General features: G+C 40.8%; 1 protein-coding gene across 1 annotated transcript in view; it reads right to left on the bottom strand.

The window, feature by feature from the left end:
• LOC137282650 (protein FAM124A-like) overlaps window positions 1-24,097 on the bottom strand; it is a 48,937-nt gene that overhangs the window by 11,577 nt on the left and 13,263 nt on the right. Inside the window, exon 2 of the mRNA XM_067814437.1 lies at window positions 965-1,008. Coding sequence (XP_067670538.1) covers window positions 965-1,008 — 44 coding nt within the window. The remainder of the gene's footprint in view (window positions 1-964; window positions 1,009-24,097) is intronic.

Genomic DNA, 24,097 nt, shown 5'->3' with positions numbered 1-24,097 from the left:
CTGTCCCACCCCCTCCCACTTTCGGAGCACTCTAGGATGGGAATGTGTCGGCGAGGGCGAGACAGGCCTAGCCTCTGATACACACGGGAGGCACACGGGGACAGTGAGAGGTAAACTGGCTGTGAGGTGGGATATTCAAACAGACATGTTGTATATGGCTCGTGTACAACTCAAATAGTGGCCTGTGTGACCTAGTCCTTCGCCTGCTCTGAACATGGACACTTAAAACGTTTAGAAGTTGGGTATGTTTTTACACCAATTCCAGCAATATCCAGCAATTCCAGCAATATCCAGCAATACACCATAAACGGGCTTCACATAATGTGCCGGTGTGGGGACTCGAACCCGGGTCTTTGGAGCGACGAGCGAACACTTTAGCCACAAGGCTACCCCACCGCCCTATTTTGAAGTTGATGTGATGAAAATAAGGGAAAATAAAGTTCTTGAAGATACCGATCCTGGCAATATTCAGTATTTGAATGCCTTCATTAGCTCTGTTCCAAAGTATACTGAACAGGAAAAGAAACGTTTCGAAAAAAATGCAATCGTTCGTGTTGTTTACGCATTCTGTTTGAAAACTTGACAAAACAGTTCCGTTTCTTGGCTGTTCAGTATATGTTAATAAAGCACAATTAGTAAGAACGAAATCTATATATCTGTGAGGCAACTATCTTCCTCTTGATAATACGAGTGAAGATTGACGCATCGAAATTTACACTACATCTGCATATAGATCTACTCTCGTGGTCGTCTCGATCTCTAATTACCTGCTTCTATTTTCATTTTAATTCATATGCATAATAAAGAACGTCAGTGCGACAGAATACGAAGTCTTGAATATCTTCAAGAACAATTTTCTTTTGACTTACATTGTAATAGCTGTGAAATTTACATGTTTGGAATACTGAAAATCAGTCATGACACCAGGTGTTCCCTAACCCTGATATCACGTGACGTTACTTACCGTCACTGGACGACGTAGACGTGGAGAAACTCCCTCTGCGAGACCTGGAACATTGAAAACGACATACGTTAGAGAAGCAGGATGATCCAAGGAAGGTGATGAGATGACATTAGGCAAGACTGGCTGGATGTTTATACTATTGTTAACTTCTTCATATCTCTCTTTCATCTCTCTCTCTCTCTCTCTCTCTCTCTCATACACACACACGCACGCACGCACACACACACAGATATTGACCTTGTCTCTGTACAAGATTACAACTTGAAAAAAGTGAACAAGAAATACAAACACAAATACGATGTTATGTTTGGAGCTACAACTGCAAGGATCAACGAACGACATTTCCAAAAATATTAATGATCCTAAGTTGCTTTTGTTCGGTATATCTGTTAAAGTGCCAGTCGGATAATCCTAGGCCATGCACTGTTTGACATGATAAACTGTCCAACTCCCTACACACATGTCGCTGACAATTGTAACAACTGTAAAACAATAAATAAGTCTGCAATATGGTCATGATCAGTGTGACGGAATATATTAGGACCAAGACCGCACCTGGCATACTGAACATACTGTGGTTACGGTATATATATTTGACATAGATTATTTGAGTGGGAACCGTTGCAGATATATATTTTCTATGGTCCGAGCAATGTAACTATTTGGGTTGATTCAACATTAATGCACATAGGGACTGTTATTAAACTTAAATATATACCATCGATAGTGCTTTCTTATAAACATGTATACAACATATAGAGGATATTGTATGTGTGCCCATGTCATACTGTTTACGACACGAGCCCCTAAATGTTGTTATTTCCCGAGTGAGAGCGTGGGATATACCGATAATTAGGCACGTCCGGCGTAAACATAGTATGATAAAGTTACAGTTATGAGGTTCCATCTGTTACCAATTAGATACACCCAAATCTACTTTCAAACATAGACTGGCTACCCACCGTAGCTGCATGTAGATTACAACGTCATAGAAGAATCGTGACGTCATATCATTGTTCATGACGTCATGTCACCATGACAAAGTGATATTTTGCTTCACACTCCGGCACAGTGAGGCTTAGCATAACATCACTGCCAGAGGTTATTTTGCATATCACCTGACCATACTTTTCTCTTGTTTGTAAACAAACGCGCATATTCATAAATAAGCAGAGACTGGTATAACGCTGGTATAACGCAAGCAATTCGACGAGGTTTTCATACTGTTTTACACCCTTGCGTAAATATTCCTCTACAACTGTGACAGTAAGGTTTATGACAATACATATATTTCAAACCGAATGCATCGTATGCTCTCTATAAGGCTTCGATGACAGCACGTAGAGCCACACAACCCATGTAAACAAAGGATCGCTACGCAAATCGAAACAGTGTTTCACGTTTTAGGATAATATCCCTGTGAAATTAAACCATTTTAACAAGGATGTTTAATTAGATGTGTAGGCTCATCTAAAATAAAAGAGTTAAGACATCTAGTACATTATATTGAGTGTACTGTGTAAATCGTCACATCTTTCTGGCAGAGCTACTATACTGGCTGGTCGCTTGGAACTTTGGATAGGAGAGTGATTTTGCTCTGGTGTATCTTATGAAAAATGGGAACCCCGATATTTTCGCCCTCATAGATAATAAATAGTTCTAAATCTATAATGGATCCAAGGACGATGTTAATTTCATACAAGACTTACGAAATCATTTCAGACCTGTCTTTGGATTTGCCTTTGAATTCATTTTGTCGGATTTGAGAGACAGTCCCCAGGGAGTGTTGCATGTAGCTACTCCAACCTGGGCGGTATCTAACGCCGAGAGCACGCAGTGATACTGACGTGTTGACCGAGCCCCTGGGGTTAGACCAGCTCCGCCGACATAAACACAACAGTGGGCACCGTCATATCACTTCTACAATATTACTACAGTGCCTTGATCCATTTTCCAAATTTTGTTAGCCGGTCGGGATAGATATACGTGAAGGTCACATGCCTACAAAATAATTCACTAGTCCGAAATTTTGAATGCAGGCACAGGTTTAATCACTGCTAAAAGGATGGGCACTTTTATCGGGCCATATAACTACATGATCTAAAAGTATGTTTTCATTTAACACGTCGGAGAGAGTGATATATTTACAAAATGATCCCTGAAAATTCACCAGTCAGTCGGGTAAGTGACTGGGGAATTACTGGCTCGACTGGATTGTGACTAGTCACGAGCTAGCCGCCCAGTGGCTATTTTACACACTGCCTGCAATCTGTGATAAACAAATGTTATGGTAGTCTGATTGCGTTGTGAGACGCAGTACTTGGCCAACAGGTGGAGTAGTCACATGCTACAGCTGGTCCCGTGAGAACGGCTTTTGTTTCCATTTGTAACAGTATATAGTCGAATTCATTTCGATCAAACTTACCTATCGCCTCTTCGCGAATAGGTGTTAAGTAGCTGCTGGGATTTCGTGTAATAGTGTCTAAATAACTTTGTGGGATCGGTATTGGTACTGAGCACTATTGTGTTCGCTCTTTGTGAAGTTTGGGTTTTGTGTGGTTTGGAATTTCGAATTTATCAAGTGATTACTTCATTCTTGAATATCTGGGTTTATCTCGGTTCGGAAGATGTGACTCTGCTAAAGACTATGGATGCAACGGGTAAACATGAAAATGTGCAATCGGTAACGGAACGAAATACGTATCTGCTATATGTATAAATTAACATTTTAATAGTTCAATAATCATAATATATGTGTGACGACGTGACGATGATTTCACGTGTGACTGGTCACGTGTGAATCGACACGTGATAAATCAGAATAGCACCATAAGTGGAATGGAACCTAACACTGCAAGCAAACACCTTGGTTAGTTGGAGTACTTGATGCCTATTATTTTAGAGCACACGTTTTGAGTAAATGAAGTAATGATCGCAGTGTTATCATTCCTAATCTTCAGCAGCCACACAGCCATACACACAGCACACACACAGATACACACACAGCAAACACACACTAACGCGCGCTCGCGGGCGCACGCACACACCCACCCCCACACACACCATTTACGCGTACTAACCCGTGAAGATCCGGGTTAGGTATTGTCGTCAGCAACACATTCTTGTCTTAAGAGGCAACTAACGTGATGGGGTGGTCATCCTCGCTGACATGGTTCACATAAGTCATCGATTACCAGATGTGTATGACGACGCTCATGACATTAATCACTGGGTTGTTTATGCTCTCTCTCCCTATCCCCCCCCTCTCTCTCTCTCTCTCTCTCTCTCTCTCTCTCTCTCTTTTCCACCCTCTACACATGTCCTCTCTCCCCTCACTTCCATATAGAGCGGCCGTAAACCCAGCTTAACCTTAAAGATGTAAATACAGTCTGATCATCCCCAGGGGCTATTTTCATCAACACATACCTGGAAGGTGATTGATTGGTACACTGATCCAGCTTCATAGCACCAGATTTGACAGGCATGGTACAACTATGTCCTTCCTCTGCCGCATACCAAACTACTAGTCAGTTTGGTGACAGAGACTCTCTGACCACAAGGGAGCGCTAACGTCTCGTGCTCAGGCCTCGTGCGGGACAGGAGAGAATTTCAGTCACGCAATTTTGGAAGAAACTCTACATATAAATACAAAGGTTCATTGTTCACCGCGCGTTCCTTGAAACCGATAAGCCGTTTCTCTACACACGAGAGTGTGAGTGCGGGCTCGGGGAAATATTGGGTAATTGTTCGAAATGCTGATTGGAATTTCGCAAATCATTTATAGGCCACTTAGGGTCATTTGTGGAACGCTAGCGTAGGGAACACGCGAGTGTGGTTATTCATTCAGAGTGCACGAACCCATTCACATACCAGTTCATTCACCAGTGCTAATGGTTGCCATTTGTTTGTGGCGATTCTTTGTTGTGTATCCGGTATTTGTTTTTCATCATTGAACTATGGTTTCTGTTTCAGGAACAACGGGAATACCCATTAATCCGGCCGATGAATGGTCTGGATTAATGGGTGGCTAGGAGTCACGTTCGTGTGTGGGGGCGTACCAGTGTTCGCTGATGACGGCTTACAGTCCACTAAGATATTGGTTTGTTCGTTTAAATGATTGTTTAAACGATTGTTGGTTAAATGAACACTCAGCTATTTAGCGGAGGTCTGTAAACAATCGAGCTGGACCAGACGATCTAGTGATCAGTAGCATGAGCATCGGTCAACACAGTTGGGATACGGTGTTCAGTGACATAATGCCGCAAGGTTACGTTGATGCTCTACGCAGACCGTAACTATACGAACGAGAGGCACGGCAACAACAAGTACCAAGTTAAAAGTACAGCAACACAGCATATGGGGTTTTACCAAAGTGCAAAACTAAGACCTACATTACAATCAGCTGTAAATACACCCGGTTAATGTATCATCCGTAAATCACTTATTTGTCGTCATAAAGGTGGGCAAATGCTGATTGAGACGATAAAAAAACAAATGTCAAACAAACAAAACGTTTTTCATTGTGGGCTGGTTGTCTTCCGTGAACCCTAGATAAGTTTAGAGGTGCCGGAGAAACTGTTTACAGAATACCGAGGAAAATAATACCACCGCCGTTATTTCGGGTAGCGACCGACTGAACGTAAACTTTTCAACCACTGACCTCGACGCACTATTTACCGAGCATTGTCGAGATATATTCAGAAACACTTGACCCGAAAGGCTACCCACAAGTAAAGTGCCACCCCCTACACCTCCCCCCTCCCCCCTTTAGTACGACGTGACTGCACCCTATCTTAAAATCCCATTAGCATTGATGAGTTTAACGCCGCAGAAATAATCCGGCCACTGCCAACGATGTAAATAATCGGGTCTGCACCAGACAATCTAGTGATTGTGATATCGACATCCAAATATGCAAATAGGACATGATGATGTGTATCAGATCTCATTATTCGCCTCCATCGACAAGCATGGGTTGTCGAAGACCGATTCTAACACAATTTTTCACGAGTAGAAATCCGGTCTTGGAAAGCTAACCACGAACACGCTGAATCTATCCCCCTTTATGACAAAACTCCAACTTACGATTGTTTGCCTAACATATTACACCGCAGTTAACAAACAAAGGTTTCTGAGTCCAAACAATGTTTTAGGATTGTTCACATAGCATAGTGTTTGCCGATAGACAAACAAAGGTATTTACCAAACGAAACAGGATAGTGTGTGTGACATGTCCATTGGTTATGAGATATGAGTGTGCGATGACAGTATTGCATGTCTAATGGAGGATTTATTCCTGATAACCATAACTTCCTTGGCAGGAAATAATACCGCTTTGTGTAAGACACACAAGCTTAATGTACCTCACTACAACTATCAGGTTGAAAGTGCTATAATATCCTCTTTTGGATTGTAAAGAATTCCTTAGAGACATTCCAGAAATCGATCTATAATAGGCGATGACAAATGTCTTTGTCTTGTCAAAGATCCTATCTGAAGGCTACAACATGCACCTTCACACTAAGCTGTAACTGGTCCAAATTCGTGTTTGGTGAATGTGTATTTTTCCATACGTGAATAGTAGTTGGCTTCGTGTTCTTGATGCCAAAACGATTACCTTGTCATTAGTTATTGTAAGGCCATTACGTAAACAATCGTAAACAAGTCAGGTAGTTAACTGAAAAAAAATGATAAATTATTGACAGGGAAAGTTAAGGACACGAGGCTGAATTGCTTCGAGGAATGAATAACCAGTGACTCACGTCCCTTAATGGCCGTATATATATTTAGAAGTGCTCTTGCTTTAAGGTGATTGTTTGTTGTTTAACGCCGAACTCAGTGGTACCCAAGCTGTGTGGCGTCAGTCTGTGACCATACTTACTCACACAGTTTGAGCATCGTCACTAATCTGCATAATTTGGTTGGTTGGTTTCTTGTTTTACGCGGCACTCAGCAATCATAAAGCTATATGGTGGCGGTTGAATTGTCTGGATCAGACATCATGATCCAATGGTCAACATCATGAGCATCGATCTACGCTGTTGGGATACGAGAACTTGTGTCAATCAAGTCTGCGAGTCTGACCACCCGTTTGTCACCACTTACGACAAACATGGACTGCTGAAGAACAATTCTGACATGATTTTAACGGGTTTCCAACATAAATAACTGTACAACGCATATGTTGGTCATATTTGAAGGATAAAACACGAACACATGCTGCGTACACCTCTGATTTTACGCCGCTTTTATGAATATTCTATCAATATCACGCCAGGAGGCACCAGAGATGGGCTTCGCACATTGTACCCATGTGGGGAATCGAACTGCCCCCCTGCCCCTCTGGACAAAGGAAAGCGTACACCATTTTCTAAGAGGCTGAAATGAAACCAGCACAATATCGTGACGTATTTCATGCAGGTTCCTATTGTGTCTTAGACTTACACTCTTCTGTGTTCCCGTGACCGTTTTCAGACTTAAAACGTTTGTAGAGGTTGACTAAATCCAATTCACTAGCATATACTTTCTTCTGGCCGGCAGTTTCCGTTCCTCTTTGTACGCCATCAGTATACAATCAACTCGACGTTTTCGTGAAAGAGCTATCAAAACGTCAATACCGGTTCGTTTGGCAATCTGTTAAAGAACACAATAAATTTGCCATTCCACGGAAAACATTAAGCCTAAAGGCATAACCATAAAGTTATACCCAATAGACACCAAGTACTAACTGATCTGCGAGTCCTTTGATAAGGAATTTATTTTCGCTGCGCGCTACCCTTTTGAAGCATAAAACGTCAATACGGGCGATCAGTTGACAGTCAATACGTATCGGTGTACAACTCAGGTTGCAGGTTGTACAGGTACATAATAGTACGGAGATTGGGTCATTAAGATCCGTAATACTCTGTTATCGATATCGTCAAACACAGGCGCAAATCACAGCAAATATTATTAGCTCCTGAAAGAACTTACTCGGCACGATCGCCTTCGTAATTGGCATGTATCGAGTTCAAAGTCAGATGTGACTTCGTCACATCGTCACAAGATCCCCACGGGAGCATAGGCAGATTAGTAATCGGACATACCACGTGGTGAAGAATAGGGTATAATCTTAGGATTATAGAGGCTAATCCGTTAATCCCCGACCCAACAGATGTGCCCTGTGCGTAGAGGGCTGCTTATAGTTGCCACCCAGCGGATTTGGCCAGTGCTCGTTTGGAAGCGTCTTATGTGAAGAACTTTGTCACAATTTCCACTGATCTTTAACTTTTTTTAAATAATTTTAATTCCCAAGTTTAAAACCAGTGGAGAATTTAGTTTTCGTTCGTTTCAGCTGCAAGCTTAATTGACCTACGGATTCTTGATCTAGATGGGGGGACTGTTGGTGAAAATGTGCATGATTGGTATTTTGATGAATGGAATCAATCATAAACACATTTGGGATCAATCTTTAGGTGTGGTTGGTTACTTGTCACACGTAGTTCACACGCATCTGGGCGTTAGCTGTGATGAAGAATTTCTAATCACTAATCACTAATCGGTAATCGATGATCTGATATCGTTCAGTACGGCCTGATGGCCGATTTCCTTTCCGATTTACCCATCTGAATGAGAAATAAAGGAGACCTATGAGGCTGTCGCATTCTTGTCATATTTAAATCTATGCAAATACAGTCAGAATGAAAAAGGACTGTATGACAATACGAATAACGTCAACTCCCAACAGTCAACTCCCTTCCCTGTCCAACAATGTTCCGTCAACTCCAGCCTTTGGTGTCATTTAACAAGTTGTGAAGTAGACTCGAACATACTACCTCTGCAGTTATTACATTAAGCATCAAACAGCTCTTGTTCAGAACTCGTATAGTCAAAACTACAACGGTCGATGTCACAGTGAAACTTCCAAGATATTTGTTTACATTTCACGACGCATCTGACAAAAATGGTGTCCAATGCAATCCCCAATTCTGACCTACACCATCTGTTTGTGTTTGTTTCAGGCGCCCAAATGACTTATTCGGACTTCCCGTTTGTTTCAGACCAACACATGACTTGCCCTTGCATTGTGTATGTTTGTCCCACTTGTGTGTCTTCGTGATATGTCCCACTGATGGGAAAGGACACAGTTGCCGGTTGGCTGCTATGCGGTGTTATTACAATCAAACAACGACCCAAGAACATGTTCATCGTATGATGGGAGTCGTACAATCATGTTCTCAGATACGATTTCTCATCGGTATGGGAGGGGTTTAGTCTCTTACACTTGTTGTATAAAACAACATTTCACGTGATTTTCAAATACAATAAATTATTGTTATAGTGACGATAAGTATTTAAGACACGTTATCTGTAAGTATTCTGAAGACATAACTGATCTTGAAACACAACGTCATAATGGTTACATGCTTGGACTGTTTGTACGGATGTAGATTATACCCTGTGGTGGTATAAACGACAGTCAGAATACCCGCTAATTATAATATACTCGTTATTTACGCTTATTCCAACGTGACCAAATATGGGGAAATAATGATGCTTTGAAATAAATACAAACAACACTTTTCGTTTGTCCACTGTCGGCATCCTTAGGTCGTGGACAATAGGCTTAAGTGACGTCATATAACAAACGGGTGTAATTGTTTCGATGCAGTCAAGTTTAATGGCAACAAACAATATACTATGCTCGTTTCAATATCGCACATGTATTTGTTCTGCTTAAATAGGAAAGAGTAACTTATTGGCAGTTTCTTTATAAATGTTTCAAAACATTTTTCAGAATTACTAATTATCTCAAGTAATTAATAATATTAGTACCTTGTGCCATGACTATTGTTAAGCCTAGAATTGTGACTATTATGCTTTTTATTATTTATGGCAGCTATTGTCAGTTATTCAAGTTAAAGTTGGTTCAATGTTTTAATATGAATCTATTCGCTCAGGGTGCACCCTTTAGTGATTTTCTCATATGATTTTCTCATGATTTTAGTGCCATATTTCTCACAACTATACATTTTAAGTGAAAGCTTTTTCAAAGACATATCTTCGTCATACTTGAACAAAACGATATCTGCCATCAGATACAATGAACATGGTTTTGACATTTTCTCTAAAAGAGTTCCACGTATTTCACAACTGTGCCTCGGGTCGCTATGTTTCTATTGTGTGAGAAGTGCTGTTCTCAAACAAACACCAAGCTACCTATACAAGCTACCTATACAAGTGTCAGATCACCAATCGTGAACCCAAACATATACACCATAAACCACAACATGACCTGCTATTGACGCCGGGCCGACAGAGGAGATACACGCACCTGCCGTCTACATGGCAGCTATTGATGACCCTGTCAATCATTTTGACAGCAATGTAAGCCATACATGACTGTTTGCCACACGTGGGCTATATACATGGAAGGCGGCGTGATCCCAAATATCATATTTTTTAATGGTCAGTGGAATATTTGCTGACTTCAGCTTCTTGCGGTATTTTTTAGAAGTTTACGAATGAGGGACAGACAACATTATTCATGACGTTTTTCAAAGGCATTTAGAAGTTGGACGCACATGAATACATGACACGTTTTATGGACAGCAACTTCTTTTTATTTTTTAAACAACTAATTCTTGATCCTTCATCGGATATATCTCTGAAACGTCGTGTAAAGAATAAACTGATTGTCTGCATTAATAGCATTCATGTCTAAACGATGTCGCTTATGAATGTGTAACAGACACATTTGTATTCATGTCAAATGTCGACATAAACAAAGTACATTCATAACTGGTTTGTTAACGTTGTCTTTGTGTCGTAGATAGTTTCCTTTGCCTCCCCCTGTCCTCCAACACTCCGATAGGGCACACTATGGCTTATCTCGAAACCTGGATAATACGAATATTTCCGATGGTAATGTGAATTCCATATTGTAAGAATCATCTGCAAGGTGTATATCACGTATCTCGAATTAATCGAATTTGAAAACGATGTGTTCATACTGTACTGATAACGAAGGCTCTAACGATTGAATTCAGACAAACAAATTACAATGAACTGCCACTGCATCACCACGCACCAACGACAACGTCGTCGCTACACACTCCTTTATGTGTGCTTTGATCACATGGCACCTGTGAAGATCCGGGGTGGGATTGATCTTCAGTAACCCATGCTTGTCGTAAGGTATCGCAAGGTAAGGTCGACACATGTCACCGTATCCCAATTGCGTATATCAATGCCCATCCTGTTGCTAACTGGATTGTCTGGTACAGGCTCAAGTATTTACTGACCGCCGTCATATTGCTGGAATATTGCTGAGTGCGGCGTAAACCAAACCTCACTCACAGTCGATCAATGCCAAAAGCACTTATTCGACAGAGGGAAAGAAATAAAAATAACGAAATTCACCAAAATACAAACATGCACCTCGCAGATGACACATATATGCCATATGTGCAAACCACATCTCCGGGATCCTACAAGACTGCATACATCATACATTTCTGATAATATTGGATGTATAGTATTCAACTCACGCAATATTCATTACACTGACCATGAAAAAAAGCATGTATAGAATATAAATATAGAATTGACATTCAACCCAAAACGTCTCCAAGTCGTGGAGTGGTAGCTGGGAACATGAACTGACCTCTTTTGTCTACAAGATTTAGCTCTCCCATCCCACCCACATTCCAAGTACACACATACATTCCCCTCCCTCTTGACAAAAACTGCCATAATCACCTCTACACCACCCCACAGACCTCACTGGTAACGTCTACTGTTGAACGTGTAAACGTCTTAAACAGCGATTACATTGCAGACAAAAAACCTTTGTGAGAGAGCACTGTTTGGTCTTATAATTAGCAGGACTAGATCTACGGCTTTGCTGCCCTTTGTGAAGTGTAGCGTCCACACAGAGACTTGTAGACCGTTAGGCGAGTCACACATTACGACATGTAAGCTCAACAGAGGCGGTAACGCTGCAACGTCGACTAGGCTTTAAGTAGCCAGAGTCTTGTCCAAACCATACGTAACCTCGACGTGTAAACACATCGCAACGTGCAGATACTTTAGATAATGACGGATTATATATACTTAACTAAGTTAAACATCTTTAAACAAAACATTTGTGTCAGTTTAAACTGAAAATACAAACTGCACTTCAACGCCCTACGGCTTAAAGCAAGCGGATTTCTGTGATATGTTAAACACTGAAAATACATCGACGTCTTAATATGCTCTATCTTACAACAAATATGCTTTATGTTTTAAAATGACATATATAAATATAGACGGTCGGACAGGTCGAGTGCAGGACCGCGTGCCAATGCTTGTATTGACTGGAGTATTTATATATGTTGACTTCAAAGGGAATATTGTATCTTATGTGTATTACAAGTTTGTTGTCATCTTGAACACGTTCGTAAATGTCCGGATCAGAGGCATGTATGGCAAAGCGACATTTTCCTTCCAGATGATTTTTTCAACAATTTTGTTATGTAGAACCTAACAAATGCTCCGGACCTTAACGTTTGAAGTGCTAAACACTAAAACCTACTTGTTATTTTTTAAAAAGAAATTGTATAAGAAAACAAAAAGTGGGTCATTTTTCTAAATATTTACTCGGTAATCCTATTCGGAAATACATTTGTTAAAATAGGGCTCGTGTTATTTGGCACAGCTGCTGATATTGACATGAAGCGTTGATTCTTTTTTTTTCTGAAAGACTGGAATTCAAATAACTTAGATTCAAACATGAATACAGAATGCAGAATACAGTAAAGTTCGTTAATCATTGAACGAACATTCTTATAACGAACTGTCAGATAATACGTACTGTACTTTAGTCCCGCCCACTTACTAATCAATGCTGTATTTGAAAAGCATATAAACAAACATGCAGCGAATACACGTGCACATGTATATTTGGGCATTGAGTGTAGGGCTTAGAAAGTGGAGCATATATCCGTATATCATTTGGGTCTGACTGCAGGGTGTAGTGCGCAGGTTTGATGTGTGCATTGTTGGAGTTTGAGGTTTAAACTCTACATTCACCAAATGCACAAAAAGGCTTCTCTTTGGGTATAGAGCTTAGAACGTAGTGGTTTGATGTTATTAAGTTAGGAGTTTTACGGAGGGTAAAGTAGACGTTCGTATATTACTTGTATATGTATTTTGTCTATGTTTGTGTGAAGAAGTGTAAACGTGTAGCGTTTACTGGAGTGGTGTGTGTGAGGAGGGGGGTGGGGTGGGGTATTGATCTGGTGGAGGGAGTGGACATATTAGAGGGTAGTGACATATACTTTTGGGGTTTGACTTCAGGTGTAGAAAGGGTGGATTTGGAATGTGTTGTGATGTTTAGGTGGGTGTATGCAGTCGGAGTGTATTACCATTTTTTGAATGGAGTAAAACATAAATCAGTGCGTCAATATTGTTTGTTTCGATGAGATCAGTAGAAGCTTGACCCAGACAATATATACACATGACTAAGTCAACACAGAGGAACATTCCCTTCCAGGTTTAATTCTTTACACAGACAACGCTGGTTACACACACTGTGGCTTGGTAAACTCACGTTTACCTCCGACTGATTTGGGAACCGGCGCATACCACACGTTGAGTTAATATTAATAAATCTATGAAAACATAATTTTCCTTTTGTGATTGCAACGTGTGCACACAAATGCTTGTGGTTTATCTTTGTATACTGGGTTATTCTATGTACAAGATATTGACAAGTAAAGAGCTAAGGTTGTTGTACATAAAACATATTTGTTTCCTTTAAACATTTATGGATGTCTGTTTAATTTGATCACACAACTATTTGGCAGTGACGTTGTATTTACGAGCTGGTTCTATAATGGCGGGTTACCAAGGGAGATTATCTCAGTGTCTGGTCAATGCAATGGTAGGACAAGGTGTGGCTATATTTAGACACATAATCTACTTTTGAGTGATGTGGTTCACATATTTAATTAACACAAAATAAGTCAGTTCACACAGCAGAATGGGGGAAAACTTATGTTTCCATACCATGACTTGGTTTTCTCTGATAATGAAACCACCCTTTCTACCTTTCTAGCATTTTGACTGGTATTGTTTGACTTAGCTGTAGGGCCACATAACAAGATAAAACATCTATTCGCAACACTGAGGAGAAATATAGGAAAGAAATAAAACATACTCTGAAATGTCCGTCATGTCTGTGTTTTTGCATTGTGAGGTGTGAAAGTCAGTGTGTAATACGCCGTAGCTAGAAATATCCCTATATAGCGGAGGTCTGTAATTAATCGAGTCTGGACCAGACAATCCAGTGATCAGCATCATGAGCATCGATCTGCGCAAATGGAACAACTTGACATTTGTCAACCCAAGTCAGCGAGCGGGTATGTTGACAACAGCCACATTGATATCCCGAAACTCGGTTTATCTAGGTATTTGTCTGAGCGAAATGAAGTAGATGAAAAAATCCGAGTTTGAGTTACCTCCTTTTGAATTTTTGTTGTAGTGATCCGCGACAGTGGAGTATGGTCACTCGCCCTACGAATACGCCATCCTTCCCATTTATCGACAACAAATACACATGTACTGTTACCACAGAAATATCGCTATATACACTATATAACTACAGTTAAACCCCGTTTATGAAGATAGCCGCAAATCTAACGGATCACAACATCCGGAGTTACCTCCCTTTGAATGTATGTAGCAGTGATCCGCTTAAAGGATCTTTCCTGATTAACTAGTGTTCAAAACAAGCACGATTTGATTCCAACTCCAGAATAACGATATTTACGGATAGCGGAGTTTCCATGTTAAAGGGGTTTCCAAATGCACTCACTTTCCGAACGGGTTTCCAAACTAACAAGGATTCGCTATTTAACTATGACCTCACATGTGAGTATCAGCGACAGGAACAGCTGCGCATAGTTATTCTGTTACACTAAAGCATGCCCTAACTAAGATTCCACATTGACAAATGAGTCACCTTAAGACATCAATGTTTTATTGGATTTAAAGTACAAGCCTTTTAAAAACACATGGTTGTCGTTAAAAGGAAATGTTGCAGATTGCTTAAGGTCGACAGGTTGTGTAAAGTGTCCCAGTCGTTGAGGGAAGTGCAGAAAAACAATCAGGTGCGGTCATCTTTGAGACATGTCGACCGCCATCTAAGTCATCAGAGTCTTGCATTATTTTTATTTCATAAACTTAAGACTAAACAAAATTATTTACTTCAGGAAAAAAAAACATGGTTACTCGCACCGCAACTTCATTTATCGTTTGTAAAATTAATATTTTCTGTTTTAATTTGATCAAGAATAGCATCATAATTGTTTTATTTTCAAGAAATATTTGGGAAGTCGCATCTGGGTAATCACCGTTGCACTGTCAACAAGTTGAGGGGCCCTCGTATTCAGTGCATACTGCATGGCTAGCAATTACACAACACAAACACACCTCTACATTCAGTGGATCCCAACACCCCGGGAAGAGTCAGGTCCGAGTCAATATTACTATTTGACGACAAGGAGTTACTCCAACAATTTACATTCTTATGTCCATGTCGCCTCTCGCCTGCGTTGTTCGGAGACGTTGCTAAGGTAAACACGTCGTCATTACGTCTTACCTTTACAGGGTTCGGCCTCTACTTATACAGGTGGTAATTAATTATGATTGTCAAGTTAAATTATTGTCGCAAATCCTAACCGATGTCGTAAATATTGGGTAGTAGCGTAATCAGGTCTGAAATCTCGTTTTGATGATGGGGCGCAAACGTGTATGAAAGTATGGTTTCTATGGGATATTATAATACATAACCATCGGAAATAATTGGTCGTAACGAATTTCAGTTGAATTAATGATCTTAAAACTACGTTTACGTCAGTTTGTATTAACAAATGTTGTTGTGTATACACATAGACATACACCTGTTTGAACGGAGGTATATCTCTTCCCTTCTTGTTGTTGAAGAAACTCTTACTTTCAACGTCAGAGATGGAAAGGTATCGTATTTGCTTAAATAACTGAACCCTGGTTTAGTCAAGGGACAAAGGGGCAACATAGTGCTTAAAATGTCTGCTTGCCACACTGAAGACTAGTGTTTGATTTCACTGAGAGTGCTGGGGTGGTGTATGTGTTTAATGCACATCGTTTCTTTTATTTTATCTTTTTTTTGGTTTCTTACCGTATGATTTTTTTTCTTTTTCCTTAAAAAAAGGCACCAGAGTCGAAACATACTAACAATGTCATGATCAACCCGTATAATCATCAGAGTTGAATTGAGCTTTACACCGCACTCAGCAATATTCCAGCTGTGTGGTCATGTTGCGGGCTTTTAACGGAACCTGGACTTCAGTGTGGGACGCGCGGACACATTATCTGCTTAGTTATACGAGTATGTGAGTGTTGTTTTACGTCGCTTTTACAAATATTCCAACAATATCGCGTGGAAGGACACCAGAAATGGGTCTCACATATTGAACCCATGTGAGTGAGTGAGTGAGTGAGTGAGTTTAGTTTTACGTCGCACTTAGCAATATTCCAGCTATATGGCGACGGTCTGTAAATAATCGAGTCTGGACCAGACAATCCAGTGATCAACAACATGAGCATCGATCTGCGCAATTGGGAACCGATGACATGTGTCAACCAAGTCAGCTAGTCTGACCACCCGATCCCGTTAGTCGCCTCTTACGACAAGCATAGTCACCTTTTATGGCAAGCATGGGTTGCTGAAGGCCTATTCTACCCCGGGACCTTCACGGGTCGAACCCATGTGAGAATATATAAGTTTGGCTTTACGTCGCTGTTAGCAATATCAAAGAAATATCACGTCGAGGGGCACCAGAAATGGGCTTCTCACATTGTACGGATGTAGGGAATCGAACCCGTGTCTTCGGCGTGACGAGCCAGCACTTCCACCACTGGGCTACACCACCACCCCACCACGCAAACGCCACTGTGAACTACTGTCAAGTGAATTAGGATACCAGATGTGACGGTTGATGGTATTCTGACTTGGCTCACTTACACAAAGAGATATTGGAGATACTAGTTTAAGCCTACATATACGTATCGAACACTAACCTTTGATAACATTGAAATGTGAATCAAGAATATAACCGATTTACCATTCTGAAGTTACACCGTACCAAGCAAGAGTTTAACTGTAGGGTAAAAAAGCAAGGATTAGCGGACTTGAGGCATTAGTAAGCACTTTGTAAGAACTAAGCGCAAGTTCAGAATGGGTTAATCTAACGGAGATAACCCGACTTCAGTTCCACATCAGTCGTGATGCGTGTGTTTACTGGTTAACTCAATGTTTGCTACAAACTATGTCATGGGTTAACTGTGAACATCTAGCACATCCAGGTCCTGTATTTACAAACATCAGATCCAAGTGTCTTGACCTTCACCTTTGGTGAGGTCACGCCCCGTCCGTGCTGCCATGTGACCAGTGGTGTTGTCACAGTAACTCCGATGGTCATCTCAACAAATATTTCATCTGACCATACACTGCTGACCCTCCCAGCATACCACGTATCACGTGCTTGGGCAGACAAAGAGGAGGATGGTGAAGGTGGTATTCTTGCTCTCCGAGCTGCGACATTGTTTAGGCTTGTCTGGAATCTTGCAACGTCTTTCACGTCAAATTCCCCTGTAAGCTTGGACTATTGGAACACTGTCATGTGCAAACACCTCCACACACACAGCGTTTCTGGTACATTACACACACACGTCATCTGTGATACTGCGTTCGTTGTAGAATCTGTGACCCAGAGAACCAGTTTATCATTCATGCTGAAATACTGCAGTCATGGTTTGACGTTGAGAGTGATAACGAGTGGAAATATTGTGTGAATCATAGACACCGCTAATCCGTTATGGTGGCAATTTGGTAGCGATGTTCGAAATTTACACCGTCGACGCCGACGTAACTCTGCCATAGCTGACGTTGAGGCGATAACGATTCAAACGGTGTTGAATCTCAGATAGGCAAAGTTTCGCTAACGCTGTAATTTCTGGCTTGGTTCGATGTTGACATCGATCGGTATTGGCGAGTTTTGTTAACATCTACACATTACTGGCATGCTGTGATATTAATACCGACAACGTTTACGTTAAGATCAATTAACGCTGAATATTTTCTGGCACAGTTCGTCCTTGAGAACGATAATAAGTCGAGAGAGCTGTGAATCACAGGTACCAATCAGCTACGATACCCTTCGCATATTTCTCGATTGGTTGGAAGCTAAGCTCGATTAATGTTCATATATTTCTAGCTTGGTTTCAAATAACGTTGAGATATCGATAGGATGTCCGACAAGATACTTGATACGGAAGTCATTTGTAAGAATATTTATGATATGAAACGTGAAATATGTTTATCGAGGTCAGTTTTGTCAAGTGGCCTAACTCAAGTAAAATTCAAGTAAAACTAAAACAAATCATGTATATTACACAGAATACAACGCGAAAAGCATTGTGATGACGTCATCGGTTTCAAGAAGGAAATGTTGATAAGCTTTAAGGGAGGGCAGTCTCGTCAGACGCCACAAGACACTGTGCTGATGTGTGTTCCAAAGCCGTGATATGAACCCTAGGTTCGAATTTTAGATTCTCTGGCACCTACTTACAACTGCATTTCACTTGGGAGATACTAGGCTGGCTTGTTTGGTCAGCGTCATTCGGAGCGACTGAATGTGTTTAAAGTTCCAGAACATACAAAATTATATATTTATACTGAAACGTCTTGGTCCTTTAGCTGAGTGAGTGAGTGAGAGAGTGAGTGAGTTTAGTTTTAAGCCTTTAGTTTCAACCATTGCGTTGTAACTGACACTACCATTGTGAGTGAGTGATTGAGTGAGTGAGGTTTTGTGCCGCTTTTAGCAATGTTCCAGCAATATTACGGCTGAGGACACCAGAAATGGGCTTCACACATTGTTCTCATGTGGGGAATCGAACCCAGGCCCACTGCGTGAAAGGTGAATGCTACACTAGACTTCACCAACGCTCCTGACCCTTACAAAATAATGTTTTAAAAGATCGAAATATTCAGTACACTTCAAGAAAGATTTCGTTTATTGGAAATTCTGTTATTGACAACGGTTGCTGTGATAATAGTTCAGCTGGGTATTTGGTACCTGCAAGATTAAGCTTAGTAGCATGATTTGGATTTCAGTAACACCATCCTTAATCAAGTGATTATAGTTAATCTGCCGAGCGGATACAGAATGAGTGAGTGGTTGGTTTGGAAGCCAATCTTATAGTAGAATGGAGAATCGTAACCATTATTTTTTTACAATAAACAATTTCAATGATACCTAGTGAGAATCTTCTCATTTCAAGCTTTGATGCCTCAGTAACTAACATTAATTACGCTGTACAACGCTGGCATAATCTTTCTTTTTCTGTACACTTTCCATCACTGTATTGAATTGTATCTGATATTTTTTTGTACCGGAGCGGCATTCACACAAGCGAATATGCTTGTTTGCCAATCCGAATTTCTCTTTCCGAAATAAAATTTGTTTTAAAAAACAAGCTCCAAGGTTGCTATCTACAGATTTGGGGTGAGTGAGTGAAGTTTGTTTTATGCCGCTCTTAACAGGGCTGGGTGTGGGAGTAGAGTATGGTAAAAGTTGCTATATTGCATCACATTATTAAAACCGTCGAGTTCGGATATTATACTGACAAACCTACAAACATGACGGGGCGACCCGGGATTCGAACCAACGATCACAAATTCCTGGTGTTCAAAGGGACACAACCCTTCTCCGTGAATCACAGCGCCTAAATCTGTTGAGGTATCCTTGACATGGACAAAACAACTGCACAAAGCGTGCAGAGAGCTGGAAACATGTATTTATCGGGTGGAATAGGGTCTTGGTATTAAGACAGCTTTGTGATGACGGCGTCTGGACCTTCAACTGGAATTACCCGACCTCGGTGCGTCGACCTTTGCAAGAAATGTACCGAACGATCTAACAAGGTACTGCTTCGTTTGGGGGCATTCTTTCAATTGTTTTCCGATCTCTCGCTTCACTCGCACCATTCATCCAGACTAGCGTTGTGGTATTCTGAGACACTCAATCAGCTTTTCTAAAAGACCCGAAGTCGGTCTAGATGAAACAAATCGAAAACTATTTCCATCGTGATATTTTTGGAATAAGAAAGCTGCCCTCCTTTAATGCACAATGGAAACCACGGCAACTCTCTCCACCCGCTTCCGATGAACCTATTGATTACCCTGACCTTGGGTCGGTCTCACGGAATTCATCAATAGTGACGGAATATTATGATGTAAATACTGACAAAGTGATCTTCTAAAAAAACATGTCCTCAAAACATAGAAGTAATCTCCCAATTTCATAATGACAAAATACTTAAGACGTCTGTATCGACATGAATTCGCCTTGAGTGGACATGAATTCGCGTTCGAGGAACAGCTTTAGAAATAATTTGAATAAAATAAATCACGTACTTGTTGAAGCATTCTTTCTATTATTGACTTTAATGATACATTGAGACATAACCGGCACAGTTGAACGAATAGGCTGACAGTTTTTAAAGATGTAATGAGCTGTGCATTTGCACCGACGCTGCTGACGCAGCGTGCGCGAGAAAGGTCACTATGGTGTCGTGCTAGACTCATCACGTCTACACCGGTTGTGTTGACACAGTTGAACAAGGGCACTGAAAGCCTCGGGGATGTTAACTGTACACGTGTAGCTTCAGAGCGTGAATGTTACTCTACGTCACGGCTTACCTCTACGACTGTCGTAAGTCTGTGTTACTATACTGGTGTTACGATAACTTAAGCGCTACAACTGGTAAGTCGTAATGTTAAAAGTTGCTAAGTTAAAGGTCAACACAATCATCACTTATTCATGACATATAACATACATTGCTGATTGTGAATAAACAAATAAACAACACTATAAGCATACTATGGCAAATCAAAAGTGCAATGGTTTGTTCTGGGACTCACTTCCCTCGGAACGAAGCACCCAGGAGATCAAACCCGGTCGGAGCGGGTGGGTGTGCACTCAAGGGTAACGTAGAGTCTTCATTGACTGGTTGATTTGCCAATACGCTGTGGGCTTGTTGTCTGTGAGGTGATCTGTTTGATTGGCATTTTAGTAGTATGGTGAGTAATACGAAAGTACGTAACAGTGATAACGGTATAAGATCCAGTCAGCAAATCCTGAGATGGTGAACAGCTGCATGGTTGAAAACTGTCAATCTGAGATTGTGCCGGTCATTCGAGGAAAATGGATCCATTTTGTTTGAAACCCACAGAGATAATAACATGACATGTGTACAAGTTTCACACCTGCCTGTCTGTATAATTGCATAATGTGATACAGACAGAACCCAGGTGCACGAGACATAAATCAATGTATTTTGTTTATGGTTTATAGCAGATAGGTGTTATGTCGCATGTGGTCATTGATTGAAGGTGTGTATTATATTCTTATCGTCATTAACAGACGGGCAGGCAGACACACTGGTGTCAATAAACAGACACTGAGTTGTGTCTGGAAAATAGGTTGCTTACCACAATCAGCATGTTTTTTCAATGTTTCCGTAGACATAAAACTTAAGATACCGAAGTTTCGATCACCTTAGTGCTGCGACAGTCGTGAGTCTGTACTAAGATACGTGAGTTACGATCACCGTAGTGCTGCGACAGTCGTGAGTCTGTACTAAGATACTTGAGTTACGATCACCTTAGTGCTGTGACAGTCGTGAGTCTGTACTAAGATACTTGAGTTACGATCACCTTAGTGCTGTGACAGTCGTGAGTCTGTACTAAGATACGTGAGTTACGATCACCTTAGTGCTGCGACAGTCGTGAGTCTGTACTAAGATACTTGAGTTACGATCACCTTAGTGCTGTGACAGTCGTGAGTCTGTACTAAGATACTTGAGTTACGATCACCTTAGTGCTGTGACAGTCGTGAGTCTGTACTAAGATACTTGAGTTACGATCACCTTAGTGCTGTGACAGTCGTGAGTCTGTACTAAGATACTTGAGTTACGATCACCTTAGTGCTGTGAGTCGTGAGTCTGTACTAAGATACTTGAGTTACGATCACCTTAGTGCTGTGACAGTCGTGAGTCTGTACTAAGATACTTGAGTTACGATCACCTTAGTGCTGTGACAGTCGTGAGTCTGTACTAAGATACTTGAGTTACGATCACCTTAGTGCTGTGACAGTCGTGAGTCTGTACTAAGATACTTGAGTTACGATCACCTTAGTGCTGCGACAGTCGTGAGTCTGTACTAAGATACTTGAGTTACGATCACCTTAGTGCTGTGACAGTCGTGAGTCTGTACTAAGATACTTGAGTTACGATCACCTTAGTGCTGTGACAGTCGTGAGTCTGTACTAAGATACTTGAGTTACGATCACCGTATCGCTAAAACTGTCGTAAATCTACGTTAAGAGACTGGAGTTCCGACCACCGTAGATGTCTAATGGGATGCCACTGGCATTAATTTGAACGAGACAGAACTGTGTGGGGACAGAGCTAATGCACTGTATTGCCCGAATTTCACATACTCTTTGCGATGCGCATAATTGTATGATTTATATGAATCTAGGTATAAACCTTGTGTGACATAGTGAGCAACATCTAGGCTGTTGTGATCTTACTCTTAGCATCCCCTTATCCTCTGTATCATTACCCTTTCTCCCAGCCAGGTTGTAAATATTCTAACATTTTGTTTGCTTGTTGTTGCTTTAAGACGGCGATCGACAAGCATCTGGACCAGACAATCAGGTGACTGACATCATAACCATTGACCTACCCAACTGGGATACGATGAAATGCAACCAACAGAGAAGCAAAATACACCTCCATGAAAAATCGTCAGATATGTCATTTTATGCCGCTTTTAGAAAAATCACAACTGCAAGGTTTCCCATATTTTAAACATGTTGGGAAGCAAACCTGTGTCTTCTGTGAGAAAAGCGAACGCTTTAACCTACCGGCTATCTATCCGCCCCCTTAGTCATGGAATCTTTCTTTCACTTTAGAACCAATACATATCGTTCATACGTAATATTCACGAAGGTGCCTTTGGTAGAGCTATCTGCATACATTAACGCTCGCCTCTCAAATATTTTCACATAATTGCTTTTTGTGGATCTAAGAATCAAATAGGGAGAAAATATTCTCATATCTGTCTAAATGTGAAGATCATAAAAAAACAACTGAGGTTGAAAATGAAAGCGCCAAAGAAATGTCTTTTATCCAAAACAGACAAACGCCCCTTATCCGTGATTCATCAATTGTAAAACGATTCAGTGCAAGATGAGCTGGTGCTCACGCATAATTTAACATTACCTCTTTAAAACTAGATCATGCGGACTTGAACTGAAACCCGAAAACTTGATGAGGAAAAACACGGTTCATTTGTAACAACCACCTTCGTCTATCAAGGTAATATTAACTTGACTATGTAAACTATATGGCCCATTTCAAGATAATGAGTATTGATTAGCGGTGTTTTATGATTCAATGTGAATTACAACCGTGTTTGTTTGGATGTTTGGCGAGATCACATCACTAGTGTTCACACGAGAAATGCAAACAAATACTAGGCACAGCCTGACTCACCACAAGTAGACAGTAGACACAGAATTCATTACAGGTATAGACCAACATAAACACCTGTTTCAGTCACGCCCTGACAATAGCCCTGACTTCACTGATTCTAACAATGACACGATAAAATTTTGGGTAAGGGAGGTAACTGATGAGAAGTTGTTGATGCATATTATGTATCTGAATAGTAAGCTGCATATCGCAAGTGAGTTAATCATGAGCTGATTTAACCGGCAGGTTTGCAAAATTTACCAGGAAGCCCACAGGGCTGATAACTAAAAAATGTTGCCGGCTCAGTTAACATGTAACCAGACCTGTATAAAATATAGGAAATTGAGATATTGTGTTAAACGAAAGTAATTAATGAATTACTGGTAGTGAGGTAAACTTAAACATGTGGAAAAGGAAATCTAATAAAACCATGACTTGGGGGTCACTGTTAACTCGATTAATGTCACTGCTATCAGAAAGGAACGACATTATCCATTCTCTTGACCAGTTACATGTAGCGTTAGA

Source organism: Haliotis asinina, chromosome 4, assembly GCF_037392515.1.
Source record: "Haliotis asinina isolate JCU_RB_2024 chromosome 4, JCU_Hal_asi_v2, whole genome shotgun sequence".
In the NCBI taxonomy this organism is placed as follows: Eukaryota; Metazoa; Mollusca; class Gastropoda; order Lepetellida; family Haliotidae; genus Haliotis; species Haliotis asinina.
Note: the sequence above shows the minus strand (reverse complement) of the source record. Positions and strands in the feature narration are given on the sequence as shown.